The sequence below is a fragment of the Sebastes umbrosus genome, chromosome 24, assembly GCF_015220745.1.
Source record: "Sebastes umbrosus isolate fSebUmb1 chromosome 24, fSebUmb1.pri, whole genome shotgun sequence".
NCBI lineage: Eukaryota > Metazoa > Chordata > Actinopteri > Perciformes > Sebastidae > Sebastes > Sebastes umbrosus.
The window spans coordinates 13,103,197-13,126,874 of record NC_051292.1 but is presented as its reverse complement, the minus strand read 5'-3'; the positions used below and the strand labels follow the sequence as shown (position 1 = coordinate 13,126,874).

Sequence of the window (23,678 nt, the reverse complement as noted above, 5' to 3'; positions counted from 1 at the left end):
GACGAATGTGTTGCCTTGGTTACTTTGCTACCAATACTTTTATGTATGCTGTGGGTGATTAGAAGAAGTGAAAGTAAGCCTGCTTACCGCTGTGAATTATGTTTATAGATTTATTATTTACCTTCTCCCAAGTCTGTTTCACACCGCCGGGGTTGGAGCTGAAAGAATAAGACTAAAGTATTGTAATGGACACAGGGACAGTCACATGACCACGGGGACAGTCACATGACCATGGGGACAGTCACATGACCACAGGGACAGTCACATGACATTAAATACTTGTAAAGAAATATTCCTCACTCTGGGTAAAAAGAGGTTTTCTGCTGCAGGCTGTGAAAGAATCTGAGAGATCGTTTTGTTAAAGATAAAAAGGTCTGATGTAAAGAGCAGCGACCCGAGGGGAAGCACCGAGAGACAGGAAGTAGTTTAGACTTGGAGGTCAGGAGGTCACAGTAATAATTACAGTACACAGATGTAATGTTTGGCGGTACGTACATCGGTGTTTACTATTGTTGCCAGGCAACCTACTCTCCTCTCCGGTACCACTCGTTGACTTCTTGCTGATCCACTTGATATCTTGTTTGTACGCCTCCTGGCGTTTCGGAGCATACTGCAGCGAACAACGCTCTGAGCATAAACGTCTCTGTGTATGCTCGTAGCGTGCTCGCCATCTCCGCAGGCCCTCGCCACGGCGTCTCACGTCAGTATAAACAAAGCTTAAGAGTTGCTAGTGCAGCAACAAGGATGAGAACCCTCACAGCCAAATTACCAGAGGTCCTTCTACTGGGATTCAAGGTATCTCTACTGGGAACCGAGCCTTGGGTTCCTGCTCTGTTGGGTGAGAACTGTCACTCTGCAGAGGAAGCTTCACCTGGCACAAGAAATCAGGGATTTCTCCCACTGAGTGCAGTTTCTCCTCTTTTTCATGTGTAAATGTGTAATTGTTATTGTCACACAGTACATTGAACACAGCACAGCACCCAGTGATGTTACCTTCTGCATCTACCCATCCTAGTATTAGGGGCAGTGGGCAGCTACTATACAGCGCCCGGGGAGCAGTTTGGGGGTCCGGGGCCCCCCGACAGGAACCGGGGACCCTCCGGTTCCAGAGCCATCAGACTGAGCTACCGCCCCCCCCCCCCACATCCTATGTTTCTTTTCTTCTCTGCATTCTTTCCTTCTTCCACAAACAATAAAAGGCAACCTGATAATGCAAAGCAACATTTTACAGTCAGTCAGCAATGTTTTTACAGACGTGTGAATTTACAGTCGAGTGAAAAGTGTAGTTCGTTGTGTTTTCTTTTGATGTGTGTTGGATCGAGACTAATGACTAGTTATTTCCTTTAATGTAGGCACAGAACATGATTGTCAGCAGTCAGTTGTAGTCTTCATGGTGCAGATATGATGAAAGGCATTTAATTCTGATAGATTGATGCTAACTCAAAGAACGGACAATTATTTTAAACTTGTTCTATAACTTTTGGGTCTGTGTTGATCTCTACAGGACTACCGAGAAGGACTACAGAGCTGCCAGACCCAAAGAATGTGAGTATTGAAACAACTTCGCCCATTCATCAAACTATTGTACATTCACATCTGATCTTAAAATGAGAATGTCCTCATTGTACAACAAAACTGTTACTCAGTTCCATCTTTGTTCCAGCTGTTAAGATCACGTCTATTTGAACAATATTCATCAATATTCTCTTTCACTTTCAGGGGACTCAGATGTCAAACTGAATGTGGAAGAAAACCTACCGGAGGACGACAAAAAGGTGAGAAAGGAGCAGTTGTACGGTGTGAAATCCTCCAGTTTAAACCATGGATGACTTTACTTGGACATTTATCAAGGATCTACCACTGAAGAACTGTAGTGTATTACACCTGCAGGCAGACATTCATTTAATAACTTAGACTGCATTCACCTGCAGAAGTTAATAGTGTGGAGTGAAGATCACTGAACTATCATTTATTTACTAAACTTGGCCTCGGAGCTCTCGTCACTGGCAGGACCACCATCAGTCCAGGAGCTGGTGCTGGTGCTGGAGCTGGTGCATGCTGATTGTGTTTGCACATTTATTGAGACCCATGTTCTTGGTGTAGTTGTCCTTCTGTGTAGTCTTCTCTAACACACCTCACACTGTCACTCCATTGAAGTCATTTCCTCTCTGACTCATACAGGGTGCTTGAGTTGAGTATTGACAGTGTGGCTCTAGTATTTCATCACTTTATTAAACACTAAGACAAGTTGGTATTTCTATTAAAATAACTAATTCTGTTCCTTTTTTAACTCCAGGCTCCAACATCCTTCTCACCTGAGCAGACAGCTGAATCTTCATACAGGTAATCGTATAAACTCTGGACTCAGAGTGTGTAATATTGATTAACAGAAACTGTATTTAGTTTTGGACAAAACCAACTCAGTGTGACAGGGTGGCTGGTGCTAGCCTGCATCGGTCACACACAGGATCCACACCAGACATGGACTTGGCTATCTTTACTTTAGACCAGTGGAGACGATGTAAAACCTTTGACCTGGATAATTGTATGTCGTCAGGTGATTAAAGAGGAATGTGCCCTATCTTTATCAGGAAACCGTGTCCCCAAGTCTTCCTCCCACTGAATCCTTCACAAAGTTGAGGGTTCCAAATTATGAGGGTTTAATAAGGAATGAACAACACCAGTAGAGCGCTGCAGGGATGACGTATTTCTGTAGGCCAACAGGAAGTTAGCATCACTCTGGTTCCCTCCACTAACAGCCAATGGGATTGTTCCGTTGGGTTTTGGGTTATTGCAGAAAATCAGCTCTGTGGCAAACACACGTTTATGATACTGACACGTTTTGTTCAGCAAGATAATCTCCACAGCATCCAGCCAGCTGTCCTTCCTGCATCAGTCAGTTTAAACTGTGTTGTTTTTAGTCTGATTATGACTCTAACTTCTTCATATTTGTGTAATATTATCATACGATCTGCTCACCGAGCTCTGATTGGTCAGTAGGAGGTGCTTTTATATATGTGTTGATCTCTTATCTGGAACATAACCTGCTCCGGAGCAGGTCCGCTGTTCAAGGAAAACCTGTCATGTCCATTTTCAAAGGGGTCCCTTGACCTCTGACCTCCAGATATGTGAATGAAAAATACATTTGCATAAAGCAGCATATTTGTCCACATCCATGTTGATAAGAATATAAAATATTTGACAAATCTCCCTTTAAGGTTCATTTTGAATAGATAAAGTTTGCATTCAAGAATAATTTGACTAGTTTATATGTGAATTTGCATATGCTTGATATATGGACATACATACCAGTATTGTAATATTGTCTTTATTAATGTGGTGATATTGATTTTAACATTTTACCTAGCGCTGACGGGTATTAAGTCTTATCTGTCAAGGTCTTAAAAAGCATTAAATTCAATTTCAAAAAGTATGCAGACATAAGTGATAACGTTCTTTTTAAAACAGGCTTTGCCTCTTAAAAAGGATTCTGTTTTTCCTTCAACAGGTTTGGGTTGAGGTGGCAGCAAACTAACTAACTCTGGGCTAGCATCCTGCCCAGGAGCAGGCCGTGGTTCAACCTCAACATCAGAAATTAGATTTCAACATGGAGCTGTTTGGCTCCAGTTTATAAGCACAGATAAAGATGTGGATGGTGGTGATATGTCCCACCAACTTTAAAGAAAGCATGTCATATCCCAACCAACCTCGTTTCCTTGCTGAGGCCTCGACTAAAAGAGAGAGACTAACAGGCCAATAAATGCTTGTTATATCAGTTTGGCCCTCTTTGTCCTACAGCTTCAGGTGTCCTGGTCCAGGTGTGTTCCAGTGTGCTTTGACTGGACTGGTGTTCGTCATGGCTCAGGAGGCGGAGCTACTGTACAGGACCGTCCAATGGGATGAGAGCTCCCTCCAATCAGCTGGCAAAATGGCTGCAGGGCCGCTGTTCAACATCAAGTGTTCTGAGGATGCTGCTCTCCGTCAGCTCCACCTCCAACACTGTGACACAAAGGAAGGTAAAGACATTGTTCAAAATTAATGGTAAAATTGCAAAAATGTTTTTTAATGTGTACTTTGTTGGAATTAGCTGCATTAGGTGACATGTGTAAATATATATATATAGTTGTAATGGATTTTATGCACAACAAAGGCCCTTGGCCTTGGAAGGAGGTAACTAGGTAAAGAATAGAGGTGAAGTGGCACATCCTCGGGATGCTCCAGAGTTAGAGGCAATAGATTGTGGCAAGTGGTAAGAAATGAATTGGGTAGATCAACCTGTTAGCATTAAAACAAAAGTTGAACAGCTCTTTGCTTTCACAGCATTGCTCTGTGATGGCCTGTTGTCTGTCGCTCACATCTCTGATGATGGAATGAGCATCTTGGAGCCGCTGGAGATTACAGACACTCATGTGGTTGTGAAGATCTCTCACCTCTCTGCCTTTGGCCTGATCTGGGATACGATTCGGAACCTCATATGGCCGATAAATGGCCAAGTCCTGCTGTTTCTCCAACCTCCCAAGATAAGCCATCAAGTACTTCATGTCTTTCTGCTGAACAGCAACGTCGATGTAACCAAGGTAAAGCCATCTGTCATATGTGCTCATCATCAGCCAGAACTCAGCTATTTCCACAAAGATGATTCCTGTCAGTCACACATTGCTCCTTTTATTTATGAACCTCATGCTGTGGTAAGATTGTGTTTTCGTTTTTAGTTTTTCTTTCTGTGTTTTGCTCTCGGCGCTGCCTTTATGTCTGCCTTTGTCATTCGTGATCCTTCCACCAGGTGGTGTAAATAGTAAACAGTGGCCTAAAGGTACGGTGGCCATGAGAGCTCAACAAACTGCAACTTTTAAAAAACACAAGCAAGTAGACTAAATTTAATTGTGTTTTACAAGCAAATTAAGAAAACATCTTCACCAACGTGACAACAAATCCTGCAAATAGGGAAAAAAACAAATACAGAAACCTGCTGCAAGAAGCACAGACGACGAGGGAAACTGTTTCCAGGGGACACTAAAAAGTGATGCACACGGCTGCGACACACTTGTTGCATCAGTGGTGTTGAAAAGGAGGGACATGTTCTTCAGTGGTTGTCCTCCTACCCTCCAAGACAGATCAGCCTTTGTTAGAACTGATTGATGCCGGGTCCACACTACACATGAATCAACTGAGTTTAGTCCTGATTCCTCCTGACCATCGTCAGCAAAGCCCTGATTGATTGATGCTTCTAAAGATGATCTTTCCAGATGTTCCTGTGTATCTTTGATTCTAGTTTCAAATCTGATCAACAAAAGATCTCACAAAGTTCCAGCCAGACAGCCTGTCTGGTTTAAAATGACTCATTACTGGCAGCAGGAAGAGAGACCATATCTCCCTGCACTGGTGTGTTGGCTTCTATTCACTGGTTACCAGTGAAGGACAGAGTTGGTTTTAAGGTTCTTTGATTTGTTTTTAAAGCTCTGCATGGACTGAAACCAGTTCCCCTATTCCACCTCCAGACCCCTCAGATCTGCTGACTCACCGCTCCCAGTTAGAATCCCGGGCTGATTGGGCTCTTTAGGTTGTTGGTCCTGAATGGAGGAACAGTTTCCCCCTCACCATTACATCTCCCTCCTCCAGTGATAACTTCAAACCTGTCTTAAGACCCGTCTCTTTCCTTTAGTCTGTCAGTAGTCACCTTGAAGACTGGTCACACTCTGTTTTTATTTATTTATTTGACTTCTGTGCAATGCTGTCATGTTTTGAGGATTTTAATCCAGAATTATTTATTCTACACTTTTATTAATTTACTTGCATCCTCTTAATTATTTCTGTCTTTTATTTGATTCTAATTCTCATCGCTGTGAGGCACTTTGGTCATTTGTTGTTTTTACGTGTACTCTATAAATACAATCGACAATATGAGCATTAACAGCATATTAAAATTGTTCTGTTTCTGAAGGTTGAGGCCAGACAAAGAGGTGCTACGTACATCCCGAACACTGCCGACTGTCTTCTCAACTTTGGTCAAAGTTACAGTGTCCACTGTGAACCTGGGAGCTTCAGAATACAACCTGATGTGAGTCAAGTCGCAGAATTATCATGAATATAATTTTGGCTGCATGTTGAAAATAGATTCACAATTAAGAAAGTATCCGATAAACATTTTTAACCAGACTGAAAATGACATGATGCTTCTGGTTTTCAGCGTGCACCATACCGCTCAAATTATGGACCAAATTACCATCCGACATTTAAAGTTACCCTGACTACGATCCCAGACGAAGTGACTTTGATGGTCCGGAATCCAGAGAGGACAGAAGACGTCTGGAGATGTGATCTGCTTCAAGGAGGTAAAGATTACATTTTAATTATTTTGATCAGTTTTGAGATCAGGATTATTTCTCATTCGCTACGAACACATTACATTACACTACTCTACCAACGTCAACATGTGGATACCCGACGGTACCATATTCTCACAGCAACATGAACATCTGGAATGAAGCTAAGTGGTGAGTGAGAGTGGTGTGAAAATGGTCCGCTTTGTTTCATGTACGTATCATAACAGCGGCTTGTATATCCTCCGTCCTAGCTCTTCCTGTTTCCCTTTCTGAATGATGGATACAGACTACTGCCGCCTGCTGGTGTGGAGAGTTATTTCCTCTCACCAGGAGCAGAACGTACGAGCTAACTGGCTGTAGTCTTTGCAGTGTGTCCGAGTGCGACTTGTTGGCCAAAACAAATGCGACGTGAGGCGATGCAACAGTCGGCCTTCGTCGCCGCTAGTTCTCTGATGTGGTGTCGGTGCGTCCCCAGCTTATGGAAACAAGTTCTTCATCTATGTACACACACACACTCAGACAGACAGACAGACAGACAGACAGACACACACAGACAGACAGACAGACACACAGACAGACAGACACACACAGACAGACATACACACTCACATTCACACCTACGAGCAATTTAGAGTCGTCATACAACCTAACCTACAGAACATGTCTCTGAACTGAGGGAGGAAGCCGGAGAAAACCCACGCCAACACGGGGAGAACATGCACTCACCACAGAGAAGAATCATGAAACCAAAAAATATAAAATATGAATGTCTCCCTTTTGGTTTCTGGTTTTGAACACAGAACAACTGATTTACAGAGCAGACATGTTGCTGTACAGAAACATGACGTTTCATTTCAGTTGAATTGCTCTTTACAAGTGGTTGTTGGTTTTTTCCCTGGTTATCTCCCAGATCTAACAATGGAAATCCCTCAGAGGAACGTCCCAGCAGAGGACAGCATCCCAGCAGAGGACAGCGTCCCAGCAGAGGACAACGTCTCACCAGAGGAGAGGCTGCGGTTGGTTCGAACAAAGTTTGTAAACGGGATGTCTGATCCTAATCTGAACAAGCTTCTGGATGAACTCCTTCAACGTCGCGTTATAAGCGATGGTGAAATGCAATCAATCGGAACAAAAACCAAGAGAGATAAAGCACGAGACCTGATCGACACGGTGCGACTAAAGGGAACTGAAGCCAGCAAAGTTCTGATCGCTGCTCTCCGTAAGGATGATCCGTGGGTTTTCAGATCTTAGGCTGAAGCAAAAGCAAGAAGCTGTGGAGTGTGATGATGAATCTCTATAATATCTGGCTGTTTCAGAGACTCACATCACTTATTGTTGTCTTTAAATGATAAATTCCGTCGTGGAAGCCTGTGTGGACTTTCACTCTGAAGGTGATTCACTGAAGTTTGGGGGAAAAGTGAATTAATTTTCAATCTCTTGTGGTTTGGTCTCAAGATTTTATAATCATTTACTTGTGATAATTACTGATGTGTTGTCGGTGATGAAGACCTGCGATAGAGAGCTTGTGACATTTCTATATGTTTTGGGACTGCCTTCTTATTGCTAATCTTTGGAAATGATTAATTTAGTTTTCATTAGGGCTGTCTAAGTTAACGTGATAATAACGTGCTAATGCAAATTTGTTTTAATGCCACTAATTTCTTTAACGCAACTTGCGATTATTAGGTTGCTGCATCTCAGTGTTAAAGCTAGAGTGACGATAATGGTATCATAGTAAACTATAGAACCTGATGGATCCATCGGTACCAACCATGTCAGACTAGCTTGTCATGAAGGAGGTTAAATAACGCTCCAAACTTACGCTAAATTTTGGCGAGGAAAAACCTGTCATGTCCATCTTCAAAGGGGTCCCTTGACCTCTGACCTCCAGATCAGTAAATGTAAATGGGTTCTATGGGTACCCACGAGTCTCCCCTTTACAGACATGCCCACTTTATGATAATCACATGCAGTTTGGGGCAAGTCATAGTCAAGTCAGCACACTGACACACTGACAGCTGTTGTTGCCTGTTGGGCTGCAGTTTGCCATGTTATGATTGGAGCATATTGTTTTATGCTAAATGCAGTACCTGTGAGGGTTTCTGGATCAATATCTGTCATTGATTTGTGTTCATTGATTTACAATAATAAATATATACATACATTTACATAAAGCAGCATATTTGTCCACTCCCATGTTGATAAGAGGATTAAATATTTGACTAATCTCCTTTAAGGTTCATTTAGAACAGATAAAACATGTGATTAATTTGCTATTAAATATTTTAATGGATTGACGGCCCTATTATTGATTACTGATTCTCTGTCAGACCTGACTGTGTTGAGCTAAGATCTAAATCCATCTCTCTGTCTCTTACTGCTAATCAACGCAGGCTTCACAGCTGCAACAAAAGACCTTTTTACAAATAGCAATAAGGGTATGGATGGATATCATAACTGCCCTTGATAATCTATAGATCTGTGTTTGTTTGGTCATTTTATTCGTCAGTAGACCTTCTGTAACTTGAGCCTACAATAAAGATTTCATTGCAAAACAAATAAGTTTGGAAAAAAGGCGTCACACTGTGATGGAACCAAAGTGAAACTCATTGGATGGATGTTGAGCAGTGAAACTATTCCATTAAGAGATGGTGTCTGCAGACATGAACTAGAACAGACAGATGCTGTTATTAAATGAGACCTCAACTGAAACTCAGATAGGAGCTTTTTGTTGTGACAAAGACAGTTGTTCTAATGCAACAACTGTCATTAACAGTGTGAACAAAGACCTTTTAAAGGCAACGGAAAGATTCTGGCCTTTTATCTGGAACAGATGCTGCCTTCAAGTGAAACTGGTGAGCTCGTGTTTACAACACAGGAAGTCGTGTACACCATGTGCGTGGCGTTCAAGTGGTTAAGTGGTGAGAACACCGCTGCTAAGCAACGGCAATATTAACGTTGCTGTCGGCGTCCAGAAATCACCACAAATCGTATTTTCACTTATGAATCAATATTCTGTTACTGTAGTTTCTCTTTCTCCCCTCACATGTTCTCAGACTCATCTCGTAGTGTTCTGTTTAGCTGGAACATGAGAGAGTTTGTGACCCGGCAGCCATGTTGAGATCTGCTGAGGAAATTCCAAGCACCGCCCACCAGCCGGAGCTCAGCCAATAGGAACGCTCTCTCTCTCTCTGAAAGGACCTGTGATTGGTCAAAGTCTCCCGTCATGAGCTAGATGTTCTAAAGCCTGAAAACAGAGCCATGAGGAGGAGCAGAAGTCTAGTGATCTCTCAGAACACTTGCATTACAATATGCTGAAAGGTTATTATGGGATGTCTGCCCAGAGATGCCAAAAACATTGTTGCCTACTGAAGCTTTAAATTGACTTGAATTGTAAGTCGCTTTGGACAAAAGCATCTTCCAAATAAATGTCATGTTGTGTCTTAAGAAATAAAGCGGTTGCTTTATAAATAAAACAACCGGTTGCATTGGCCGACACACCGTCGCTACTGGTTTCCTTTCCACAGCTTCCACCGACAGAATCATCCCAGAGGAGAAGAAAACATCAGCAGTGAGCAGATAGTTCTGTTTACATGGAGATACAGAGCTAACATGCTATGAGACAGTGTGTAAACACAGAGAACATCAGGTTGGAAAATAGAAGATGTGAAACAGTAGTCAGTTCATTATTTCTGGTAAAAGACACCTGATAAACGTATGGAAGTAATCAGAGTAATGGTATATTAGTTACTGTAGGAGCTGTCTCTGTGTTACCATGACTACAGACCGGTTAACGTTACACTCACCGGAGCGTACCGGAGCTGAAAGACTTTCTCCTGTACCATGTCAACATAACTGCAGGTGGGATGATTAAACATGCTGTGAATAATTAATATTGTCATCTGTCTACTCAAATAAAGTTTGACTGTGAAACAGAAATGTGTTGTGTTGCTTACAGTCACTATTTACTACCTGTACTCTTCTACATGCATGACATCAAATCTATATAATATATAAATATCAGCTGTTGAAACAGTGTAATTACATAAAGCCTTTGTGAAAGAACATGTTATATTTAGATGATGGGAGTACATGAAGACTGTTCTGCTGGTTCTTGCAGACTAACAGAAGTAGGAGCAGACTTTGCTCATAGTTAGGAGGCGGATGAGAGAGTGACGCTCTGTGGGCGGGGTCACCTAGCTGGAGGTTCTCCTCTGGTTCTAACCGTTCCACCAGGAAACCCTTATATGGCTTGCAATTCGCCACCGACGTCACCAGTGTAAGGAAAAGCTGCGCAGCGATTTTTTAGACCCATTAATCTATAATAATACATCATTTATTATTATATACTACTGGGTAGTTTAATCTATAATAATACATCATTTATTATTATATACTACTGGTAGTTTAATCTATAATAATACATTATTTATTATTATATACTGCTGCTAGTTTAATCTATAATAATACATCATTTATTATTATATACTACTGGTAGTTTAATCTATAATAATACATTATTTATTATTATATACTGCTGCTAGTTTAATCTATAATAATACATTATTTATTATTATATACTGCTGGTAGTTTAATCTATAATAATACATCATTTATTATTATATACTGCTGGTAGTTTAATCAATAATAATACATAATTTATTATTATATACTACTGCTAGTTTAATCTATAATAATACATCATTTATTATTATATACTGCTGGTAGTTTAATCTATAATAATACATCATTTATTATTATATACTGCTGGTAGTTTAATCTATAATAAAACATCATTTATTATTATATACTGCTGCTAGTTTAATCTATAATAATACATCATTTATTATTATATACTGCTGGTAGTTTAATCTATAATAAAACATAATTTATTATTATATACTGCTGCTAGTTTAATCTATAATAATACATCATTTATTATTATATACTGCTGCTAGTTTAATCTATAATAATACATGATTTATTATTATATACTACTTCTAGTTTAATCTATAATAATACATAATTTATTATTATATACTGCTGCTAGTTTAATCTATAATAATACATAATTTAATATTATATACTACTGGTAGTTTAATCTATAATACATAATTTATTATTATATACTACTTCTAGTTTAATCTATAATAATACATAATTTATTATTATATACTGATGCTAGTTTAATCTATAATAATACATAATTTAATATTATATACTGCTGCTAGTTTAATCTATGATAATACATCATTTATTATTATATACTGCTGCTAGTTTAAAATATAATAAAACATAATTTATTATTATATACTGCTGCTAGTTTAATCTATAATAAAACATAATTTATTATTTTATACTGCTGCTAGTTTAATCTATAATAATACATCATTTATTATTTTATACTGCTGCTAGTTTAATCTATAATAATACATCATTTATTATTATATACTGCTGGTAGTTTAATCAATAATAATACATAATTTATTATTATATACTGCTGCTAGTTTAATCTATAATAAAACATAATTTATTATTTTATACTGCTGCTAGCTTAATCTATAATAATACATCATTTATTATTATATACTGCTGGTAGTTTAATCAATAATAATACATCATTTATTATTATATACTGCTGCTAGTTTAATCTATAATAAAACATAATTTATTATTTTATACTGCTGCTAGTTTAATCTATAATAATACATCATTTATTATTATATACTGCTGCTAGTTTAATCTATAATAAAACATAATTTATTATTATATACTGCTGCTAGTTTAATCTATAATAAAACATAATTTATTATTATATACTGCTGCTAGTTTAATCTATAATAATACATCATTTATTATTATATACTGCTGCTAGTTTAATCTATAATAATACATCATTTATTATTATATACTGTTGGTAGTTTAATCAATAATAATACATCATTTATTATTATATACTGCTGCTAGTTTAAGCTATAATAAAACATAATTTATTATTTTATACTGCTGCTAGTTTAATCTATAATAAAACATCAACATTTATTAGTTGATTAGATTTTGTTTTAATAAAATAAATCTGTAAAGTAACTAAAGCTGTCAGATAAATGTAGTGGAGTAAAAAGTAGAATATTAGGAGAAGTAGAAAGTGGTATATGTAAGTATGTACAAGAATGTCAAAATTGTACTGGAGTAAATGTACTTAGTTACATTCCACCACTGATAATATAACATAATAGTGAGTCAACATGAAGTTGGGTCAGATTTGATCAGTTCTGATTCTGCTTGTTGATTCTTCTGATTATTGGAGTGAGAAAATCAAAGTGTGCTGTAAGCAGAAAGAAACCACCTTTATTTGCACAGATTCAGGCCTTCATAATAAGTCATTGATGATAAATGAGGCGTTGGATGAATGAATGAAAAGAAGTGTTTCCAAACAAATCACTGGATGGATACACTCCGTTTAATATTTTAAAATGGATTTCTTTTGTGAATAGTTTCTTTCTGATAGATTTATGAAAGTGAGTTTCTGTCAGATACTATAGGGTATGAGATGTGATTAAACATATTTCGAATTGTTTTGTTTGGGACTTTGATTTCACTAAAGTCACAGCCACCAACTCAAAGTTGTGGGAGACGAGGTGTGATAGGAGGAGGATTTGTTCAAATGCCTCTAATCAAGCAGATAATAGAGTTGGGGATGGCTTTAGTTATGGATTTAAATATGTCACGATTGCCAATTAAATTATATCTAAGACAGAAATTCTCATACGACATGATACAGCCACTACTATCAACTAAGTGTGTCACCGTGTCACACTGTTTACCATTGGCAGAGCATTTTGGCAGATCCTTCTTGGGCGCTCCCCACATAATGAGCTGTGCTGCTCATCCCACAAATGCATGATCCTTACAAGTTGGACATCATTGTGAAGGTAAATAAACAGGCTTTCCAACAATGTAAAATACAATGCCCATTAGCATTGTAACAACAGAGAAATAATCCACCAAACACAAGTTTCTGAACTTTTTTTCCCCAGTTTAGTTCTATATGTTAGCTGGCAAACTAAACTTAGCAAGCTATGTTCATTTTCATAGTTAAAGTGGTCTTTAGTTAACTAGACATATTCATCTGATTAGCTTTATCTAGCTAGTTGGGCTGAACATTTAAATATATATCAAGCTGTGACTTTTCTTACTAATATTGTGATTTAAATAGATTATTTTCTATAAATCAATCTCCTGTTTTTCTGCTGATGTGATGGTTTAATGTTACACAGTTACAGTGTTAGAAAGTACATTTACTCAAGTACACATTTTAGGTACTTTAGGAGTATTTTCCTTTCATGCCACTTTATACTTCTACTGCAGGACATTTCAGAGGGAGACGTTGTACTTTTTACTGCATTTATCTGCATTTACACTCTATATTTATCTGACAGCTTTAGTTACTTTATTAACATATAAAAATGTACAGCTGAAACGATTAGTCCATTAACTTATTAATTGATTGACTGAAATTAATTGGCGACTATTTTTGGTTGTTGAAGTCATTTTTTAATAAAAATCATTTCATGTTTCCAGCTTCACAAATGTGACGATTTGCTGCTTTTCCTTTTTAATCATTTTATTGTATATAAATCTATCTAATGATATGTCATAGTTTAACAGTCACAGGGGACGTTTTCTTTCTTTTAATACTTAAAGTACATTTTCCTGATTATACTTACATACTTTTACTTAAGTAACATTTTCAATGCAAGACTTTTACTTGTAACAGAGTATTTTTACAGTGTGGTATTAGTACTTTTACTGCAACACTGCACAGTTGTCAACACAATACGTTTTTATTAATAATCACAAACTTGCTTTGGAAGTAACCTGAGGTAATTTATAACAAACAAATGACCATTTTAGCATTCAGTCATTCATATATTACATTAGTGGTTTACTTCATTAGTCAAAGATATTCCGTGTTTAAAGTAATCAGCTTGTTGAAGGTGAGACAGCTCAGTCTGTGTTCGACTTTAATGGTAGATGAAGCCGGTTTTGTGGATTTATGGCACAGGATTAAGAAGATTATACACAGATGATTCCCTGAGCAAAAAGGAGCTTCCTGAACACCACTTCCTGTTATTCTTTGTTTACAATGACCTCACTTCCTCTTCAGTACAGCTATTTGCAGACGCCACTAGGGGGTGCCAAAGGACATACAAAGGGAACACTTTACACTGGTTCCAATACATCTCTTTTGTTAAAGTGTTCCTGCTGTTGATATCAGAGGTAAATCAGTGCCACCTGTGGATGAGCACTTGGCGAAAGCGTACCGGCTCTGGAACAACATCAAGAGGAAAGAAAGAGGATAAAACACACAATACTCACAATTAGTGTAAGATTGTAGATGTTAATACAGTTTAATGGCTCATGTGTTTCATCATATAGCCAACCTACCGACTGGTGTTTACATGATCGTGGGAACTATGGAAGTCTCCAGGTATTTAGGTTAATACTAACTATAAATATAACTATAAATTCTATAAAAGTGTATTATGAGTTTTACTGTTGCATGTTAAGACTTTTATTTGTCACACACTTGTAGATATGTGGCATCAATGGAAGACATCTGGAGGAAGAAGAGGAAGCGTATACAGACCAACTGAAGGACCATCTTCTCTTCACTGAAGCTCTGAGGTAGGATATGTTTTCTCTCAGTATTACCAGCTGCTGTGTTTAATGTTGATGGAACTGAGTTAACTTTAAAGGGTCAGATCATCACAGAATCTCTTTGGCAGACCTCCATTCAGTGCTTGAAGTGGAGACAAATAAGTGTCAGTACTCCCCTTATTCATATGTTACCGTGTGTAAGTCGCAATCTCTTTTGACTTATTCCTATTTATGTATGATTTTTAAGCATGTTATACTGTTTCAGTCATCATCAGCTGGGATTTCATTGCTATATTATTATACTTGGGGTTATGCATCTTCTATAGTTGGTCTATAATACTCCAATAATATTCCAAATGGAACATTATAGGGTTAAGGTGGTGTGTTTGTATATAGTGTTCATAACGGTACGCTAATCCTCTCTCCATATTAAAACATCTAGTAAAACATGTGTGAACACCACCTCTTACAGCTCAAACAGGATCATGTGATCAAAGCATTGAGCTATTTTTTTAGTGTAATGCTGCCCATAAACTGCCTTACATTTAAACTGTACATAAAATAGTAAAAGTAACTGGCTGTCATTAAACAGACGCTACAATGCTGTATCCTCCCTACACATGAAATCATAGCTGACGTTCTCCTGGCTCTGCTATCAGTCCTTTTAAGGACCCGACGTCTCTCCTCCGCTGCTCTTTCGTAGCCCAACCACGAAGTAGGATGCAGGTTTTCCTCCGTTGAGCACACTTACAGTGTTTTAGGTGGTCTCTTCAAGTTTCGGTTTCTCAGCCACATTCTTGTGGATTCCTCGTCTGTAGGTCGGCGATGGAAGCTGTACCGTCGGTCACAAGAACAATCCCTTTTTTGTTTTGGGGTGCATGTTCAACACACTGTTGTTGAAGCCACACATTTAGCTTTGTCTGGTTGTTGGTATGGGGATGCCCATCATATACTTCTATCATAATGTTCTAAACCCTTATACACTTTCACTATTTATTTTAATGAATTAATGAATTAATGAATTAATGTTTATTTCTGATTAATGACTAGAACAACTTGACACTCAGTGCTGAGCTGCATCTCAAATTAATCTCCAGGTTCCCAGCTTTCAGATGATGTACACCACTTCTATGTGACATCTACTGCTGACCTGCTATCTCCCTCTAAAGACCCCCTGGACCCCTCTAAAAAAGACTAAAACTGGTCTATTGTGGGTCTTAGAGGGTTCATTCAGCCTGTTCAAGCCAAGAGAGATTCTTATGACCACATCATGTTAAATGGCTGTGAACCGCTGTGAACACACACAGTCACAGATGAACTCAGCTGATTTCCTGTAAATAGAGAGGGGAGGAGCCACACTGACCAGGTGATTCAGGTACATGAGTACAGGGGGGGAACCGTGAAAGTGTTCAGTCCGGTTCAGAGAGTTCAGACTCCATTTTGTGTCAACGGCACAGAGAGGTGACGACTGAAGACTGAAGCAGGGTGAGTGTTAATCCAACATTTTATTAGTTTACTGTTAAAGTGTCTGAGTCAGTTTCCTCCCTGTGGACTGTAGAGGAGAGAAATGTTAGAATGAACTCAACAGTTTGATTCATCTGAGAACACAAAGTCGTGATTGGCTGAATAATGTGTGTGTGCGTGTGTGTGTGCGCGCGCAGTTGTGTTACTTCCTGTTCTCTCAGTCTTGCCTGTGACTCTTGTAGAAACTTGTTTCCTGTACATGGTCACTGTCAGCGTTAATGTTTAACCTTTCGTTTAAATGGTCACAGTCAGTGTTAATGTTTAACCTCTCAGACTGACTTCAGATCAGAAGATGATTGACTGTGAGGAGGAAGAGGAGGACAGAGCAGAGTCTCTAGTCTCTGGCTGTCTGTCTATGAAGAGTGATCAGTCTAAAGATGAACCTCTACTCTTCAGTAATGAAGCTGGACCCTCAGAGTCAAAGTAAGAGAGCTGCTACTAACTCATTTATAGGACTCATTTTCACTTTCCTCTACCAATACCATGTTTTCTGTTGATTTTGTGTTTCTATTTTAAAGTTTCTACTAAAATGTATTTGCTAACTGAAGTTGAACAAACTTTTCTTGACACAAAGAGAATTAACCCTCCCCCCCCCTCCAGCCAGTTTCACTTCCTGTGTTTTGGTTAACGTTCTTCCTCAAACAGAGAATGGATGTGTGGTTAATAGTCAGCTGTAACTCATCACCAAGGCAACCAGATTGCATCGTTTTTCAACCCAGTTTAGATGAATTTACTGTTTATCAGCCCACAAATGAGACAAGAATTAGCTCAACACACCGACTCTCTCTCACTCGCTCTCTTCTTCACCGTCTGGGAAGATACAGAATGATATAAAACAAAGTGATGCCATGCCAATGCCATGATTTAGTTGATTGTGTGTTTGTATATTAAATTTCTACTAAAATGTATTTACTAACTGAAGTTTAACACACTGTTGGTGACACAAAGAGAATGAATTAGTGCATTCTTCCTCTTCGTATCTGTGACAGCTGTCAGTCACCCAGAACAGCTGTAATCTATGAGGACTAATACAAACTTTAAACCACATTATTGACAGTAGCAGTAGTTTGTGTATTTAGAAACTGAAATGTCTTTGTAATCAGAGAGTTTATCAAGGATTCATGTGATGTGAATCAAATCATCTTGGTGTTTGCAGAGTTCAGTCCAGACAGAGAGCAGAGTCTCCAGTACCCAGCTGTCTGTCTATGAAGAGTGACTGGTCACTCATGTGGGATCCTCCATTCTTCAGTAATGAACCTGGACCCTCAGACACAAAGTAAGAGACTGTTTCTACTGTGCACTGACCTGATGGATGATGATGCATTGAGGATGAAGACTAAATGTTCTGCTAACAGATTTATATTCCTGATGCAGAACTATTAGTGCAGATACTGTTTCAAACTAAGATGGATCTTAGTCTGGGTTTTAGAGCCACAAACTACTGATTGTATTTCTGTAACAAAACACCTGAGAACCTCCATTTCACAATTTACACTTCAAGAAAATATTCATATAAGTTGCTGTAGAGGCCGGTTCAACAGAATCTCATTGCTACACAGCTTAGGGTCCATGTTTACTTCCTGTCAGCTGATGTCATTCAGATCCACTGCAACAGGAAATAAACAGGGACACATCTGGAATGTTTACTTTTACAGCTGTGAAATGGTCTAAAGATCTGCGACGATTCAAAATCTGGAAGAATGTGCTTCAAATGTTTAAATAATTTTCTAACTGCCTGTCAGTGGTGATATGAATGTCACTTCCTGAATGTATTTTATGTGTTAACAATAAACACTTCTAAGACAGGGAAACTGTGTCAGACCTTTCTGACTTCTTTAGTTTTCCAGTAGTTCTAGTTTATGCAGGTGCTGTCCACTGGAACAGAGTAATCCATTTAAGATCTTCTCCATCATACATATCATTTTAGTTCTAAAGTAATGTCTCCACAGAGAGAAGAAGAGGAGTCCTGCTTCTGTGGACGAGCTGATGTCCAGATCCACAACAAGACCTGGACCTCAGACAGCCAGTCAGACCAGAACAAGACCTGGACCTCAGACAGCCAGTCAGACCAGCACTGTACAAAGTAAGACTGTAGATGTGTCTGCTGATGTCTTCATGTCTGGAAACAGGACTTGTTGTCTTAATACACTGACTATTGTTGTGATAATGTTTAAGATCTTCTCCATCATACATATCTGCTCTGCATCACTTCCTTTGTTCTCCTTTGAGAGAAAATCTGAACCCAGAAGGAATACATTTATATTTTGATGATAGCACTCCGTCTTTGCTTTAACCAATCAGAATGCTGTTTGTTTTCCATCTGCATAGATGAGGATGGAGAACTATTAAACTCTGTATGAAGCAACAACATCACTGTTCTATCACAGACAGACAGTCACACTGATGAAAGGGGACTTTTCTCTTGTCATTGTCGTATAACAATGCATGCTCATGCTCTTGTTGGGTCTCTAAATGATAGAGTACGGGCTAGACCTGCTCTATATGAAAAGCGTCTTAAGATAACTTCTGTTATGATTTGATGATATATAAAAATGAATTGAATTGAACTGAACAGGAGCCACAGACTTTGAACAACAGCCCACATTAGCTTTCCTGCTACAGTCTCCTTCTCTAACTTACAAACACACGTCTGGTCCTGCAGAGCGACACGTTGAAAAACTAATAAAATAAATGTAAGAATCACTTTGATGTTATTTTTGACTTCAAGAAGGGATGATGACTTTATAACCTTTACTTCTTTATTGGTTGTTATGTTGATCATTTTCATATTGACAATGAAAATAATAAGTTTCTTTGTTTTGTCTCAAACTTGTCTCTCTCTTTCAGCAGATAGAGGTCTGCAGGAGGTTGTAGATGAACATAAGATCAGTCTGAGGAGGAGATGTGAATGTGTGACTGAAGGAACTGATGAAACAGGAAGTGGAACCCTCCTCAACAGGATCTACACTGAGCTCTACATCACAGAGGGACAGAGTGAAGAGGTTAATACCCAACATGAGGTGAGGCAGCTTGAGACAGCTTCCAAGAAGAAGAGCCTCCATGACGCTCCAATCAAGTGCCAGGACATCTTTAAAGCCTTACCTGACCAACATGGACACATCAGAGTCGTTCTGACGAACGGCGTCGCAGGCGTTGGAAAAACCTTCTCAGTGCAGAAGTTCACTCTGGACTGGGCAGAGGACTTGGAGAACCAAGATGTCAGTCTGGTGGTTCTGCTCTCGTTCAGGGAGCTGAACTTGATCAGAGATGAGCAGTACAGTCTTCTCATGCTGCTCCATGTTTTCCATCCAACATTACAGAAGGTCACAGCAGAGAAGCTCGCTGTCTGTAAAGTTCTGTTCATCTTTGACGGCCTGGATGAAAGCAGACTTTCACTGGATTTCAAGAACAGTGAGGTTGTGTCTGATGTCACCCAGAAGTCATCAGTCAACGTGCTGTTGACAAACCTCATCCAGGGGAATCTGCTTCCCTCAGCTCTCGTCTGGATAACTTCCCGACCTGCAGCAGCCAATCAGATCCCTCCTGCACGTGTTGACAGGGTAACAGAAGTACGAGGCTTCACTGACGCCCAGAAGGAGGAGTACTTCAGGAGGAGAGTCAGTGATGAAGAGCTGTCCAGCAGAATCATCTCACACATCAAGACATCCAGGAGCCTCCACATCATGTGTCTAATCCCAGTCTTCTGCTGGATCACTGCTACAGTTCTGGACCACATGTTGACTACAGACCAGAGAGGAGAGCTGCCCAAGACCCTGACTGACATGTACTCACACTTCCTGTTGGTTCAGACAAAGAGGAAGAAGCAGAAGTATGGTGAGGAACATGAGACGAGTCCACAGGAGCTGACGGAGGCTGACGGGGAAGTTCTTCTGAAGCTGGGGAGGCTGGCGTTTGAACATCTGGAGAAAGGAAACATCATGTTCTACCAAGAAGACCTGGAGCGGTGTGGTCTTGATGTCACAGAGGCCTCGGTGTACTCAGGAGTTTGTACAGAGATCTTCAAAAGAGAGTGTGTGATCTTCCAGAAAACAGTCTACTGCTTTGTTCACCTGAGCATTCAGGAGTTTCTGGCTGCAGTCTACATGTTCCACTGTTACACAAACAGCAACACAGAGGTACTGGAGGACTTCCTGGGAGAAGAATATGTTCATTCAACCCTGGATGACTTCCTGAGGAGAGCCATGAAGAAATCCCTGAGGAGTAAAAATGGCCACCTGGACCTGTTTGTTCGCTTCCTTCATGGCCTCTCTCTGGAGTCCAACCAGAGACTCTTAGGAGGTCTGCTGGGTCAGACAGACAACAGTCCAGAAATCATCCAGAGAGCCATCAACAACCTGAAAGAGATGAACAGATATGGTACCTCTCCTGACAGAAGCATCAACATCTTCCACTGTCTGACGGAGATGAACGACCACTCAGTACATCAGGACATCGAAGAGTTCCTGAAGTCAGAGAACAGATCAGAGAATGAACTCTCTGTGATCCACTGCTCAGCTCTGGCCTACATGCTGCAGATGTCAGAGGAGGTTCTGGATGAGTTGGACCTGAAGAAGTACAAGACATCATTGGAGGGACGATGGAGACTGATTCCAGCTGTGAGGAACTGCAGAAAAGCTCTGTAAGTCCAGATGTGATTAACTTTATAGATCAGTGTAGATTACTAGTTTAGTTCTTCAAATATACACACTATAAATTATTCTATAAATATAATATTCTTATAAATGTTCCACGTGTTTATTACATAAATATGTATTTGTATTTTGTCACAGATGTTCTTGAGCTGTTTCAAATGTTGAGTTCAAAATGTTTCAGTAGTTTGTGTTTCTAGCTGTCAAGTTAATGAACACTTATTCTATTTATTTCTAATAATTGTTACATTTGACATTTTTTTCTTATTTATGTTTTTGGGTGATGGAGACGACATGTGAACCTGGTAAAACAAATGAAAAAAACAAAAGATCAGCTGTCTGGTGGAGTGCTGGGTCTAACCGGTGTAACGGCAGCAACAGAACGTTTGCTGATCCGGCGGGGAGTCGGGGCGGTCCTGGGATCAGAGTCCTGGTGCTGGGGTTTGCTTTCAATAGGCCTTGCACCACATTACACCTTACCTCGTGTGTTTTTGGGCTCATCTCTTTCGTTGGCTTCAAATCCAAACTGTTGCCATGTTGCTAATTAGTAATGTTTACACTGTGACTCTGTCGGCACAGGTTGTTGATGTCGGCTACTTTTTAATTTGCCAGAACGTGTCGTTAGCATAAAATCAAACCGGTTTAAGCTCGTACACCGGACCGGACTGAACCGAACCGGCAAAACCGAAAATCGACCCAACTCTAGCATTAGCCACCGTAAACTACTGGTCATACGAGACAAAGATAGTCGTTGTAAAACCCCTGAGTGTGTTGAATCGAGCAATGGTGCATTTTATTGCTCATGAAGTCAAGTTGTGTTCCATCATCTTGTTTTGAAGTCTTTCCTTTTATTCTGTTACTCACAGAAGGAAACTCTGGTGTTTCTCTCTCTTGTTGCTGTAGAGAAGAGTAGTAACAGGAAATACACAGCTTCCACCAATAACAGCAGTCTGATGAATATATAACAGCAGAATGGTAGAATTCAGACTTTTTAAGAGATCTTATACAAACCAAAGATCAATGTTATGTTTTTAATGCTGATACACTGATATCATCTTTCTGATGTCATTATGTTGTAAATAATGCAACCTCATTGGTTCATTCATTGTGTTTGTGAGCTGAATACGTTTGATGCTCAGAAAAGAGTGTTAATGACAAAACACCTTAAAGTCATCAAAATATCTAGTTATATGAATGTTTAATTATGTACAGGTCTAATATTATAGTGATTTGTTTAATTTTCCCATTTATGGACGTGAACCTGAAAGCAGCAGGTAGCTAGGAAAGAGAGGTCATCTTTATCAACTGTATTATTATTACTTATTCACTGAGTTTTAAAAATGCTTTTCTAATCAAGAAGGCCTCATGCTAACTTTGTGGAGACAGACCTGGGATCAGATCACACTGACAGACTGGACATTAGGGAAGCCTCAATGTAACTACATGTTCTCTCTCTTCATCTGCAAGATTAAAGAAAAACAAAGATTAAAAGTCTGCAGGTTTGAGAGAGAGTGATGAGAATTATTGTTTCATGTCAACCAGTGAGATCAGATTAGCTGAACCACTGATGTGAGGAGTAAATGTTGATTAAAGAAGTTTATATCAAACTGTTTAGTCATCAAATGCATGAAGTAAATATAAACTGTCCTCTTTCATAATAATGTATTTTGTAATTTTTGTGTCATCACAGACTTTCTGGCTGTGTACTCTCAGATACTCACTGTGAAGTTGTGGCCTCAGCTCTGAAGTCCAACCCCTCCCATCTGAGAGAGCTGGACCTGAGTGACAAAGCTCTGAAGGATTCAGGAGTGAAGCTGCTTTCTGTTGGACTGGAGAGTCCAAACTGTAGACTGGAGACTCTGAGGTCAGTTCACTGACTGTAGTTTATGTAGTTTGTACACACACTCTCTACACACTGGCTCTGCTCCAGATGGCTCTAGAGAGGGACATTCACGTTGTCACGTCGGCCATCGTAGCTCTCCAACAGGCTTGGCACACAGGAGAGGCTTCAGTTGGTTGTAATCTCCTCACCTCACCACTAGATACCTCCAGATCCTACACACTGGACATTTAACCACAGACCTTATTTCAGCCATCTAACTAAAAACCCATTGACTTCCAGACGAGGGAACAGGAAGTGCTAAAATGCTAATTAATTTCTGGGTTTTAGGACTCATTCCTGTAGCGCTCTATTTGAACATGTCTATTATTCACAATTTTTGTATCTGTTCTAAATGAACCTTAAAGGGAGATCTGTCAAGTATTTAATATTCTTATCAACATGGGAGTGGACAAATAGGATTTATGTAAATGTATGTATATATTTATTATTGTAAATCAATTAAGAACACAAATCAATGACAGATATTGTCCAGAAACCCTCACAGGTACTGCATTTAGCATAAAACAATATGCTCCAATCATAACATGGCAAACTGCAGCCCAACAGGCAACAACAGCTGTCAGTGTGTCAGTGTGCTGACTTGACTATGACTTGCCCCAAACTGCATGTGATTATCAT

At 39.3% G+C, this 23,678-nt stretch overlaps 3 protein-coding genes across 5 annotated transcripts in view; all 3 read left to right on the top strand.

Moving 5' to 3' along the window:
• Window positions 1-8,040, top strand: part of LOC119483763 (NACHT, LRR and PYD domains-containing protein 12-like) — a 542,841-nt gene extending 534,801 nt beyond the window's left edge. The window contains exons 12-19 of the mRNA XM_037762204.1: window positions 1,515-1,545; window positions 1,720-1,775; window positions 2,297-2,343; window positions 3,799-4,016; window positions 4,321-4,577; window positions 5,942-6,058; window positions 6,188-6,332; window positions 7,234-8,040. Of these exons, the coding sequence (XP_037618132.1) occupies window positions 1,515-1,545; window positions 1,720-1,775; window positions 2,297-2,343; window positions 3,799-4,016; window positions 4,321-4,577; window positions 5,942-6,058; window positions 6,188-6,332; window positions 7,234-7,574 (1,212 nt within the window). The 3' untranslated portion in view covers window positions 7,575-8,040. The remainder of the gene's footprint in view (window positions 1-1,514; window positions 1,546-1,719; window positions 1,776-2,296; window positions 2,344-3,798; window positions 4,017-4,320; window positions 4,578-5,941; window positions 6,059-6,187; window positions 6,333-7,233) is intronic.
• Window positions 1-19,412, top strand: part of LOC119483833 — a 233,425-nt gene extending 214,013 nt beyond the window's left edge. For 2 of the 3 annotated variants that reach the window (XR_005205802.1, XR_005205800.1), the window contains 2 exons: window positions 18,458-18,591; window positions 19,356-19,406. The gene's annotated coding sequence lies outside the window, so the exon portion shown is untranslated. Of the gene's footprint in view, window positions 1-18,457; window positions 18,592-19,355 lie in introns of all 3 variants that reach the window. The other variant, XR_005205801.1, reaches the window with a different exon arrangement.
• anos1a (anosmin 1a) overlaps window positions 1-23,678 on the top strand; it is a 115,573-nt gene that overhangs the window by 14,317 nt on the left and 77,578 nt on the right. The window lies entirely within an intron of this gene.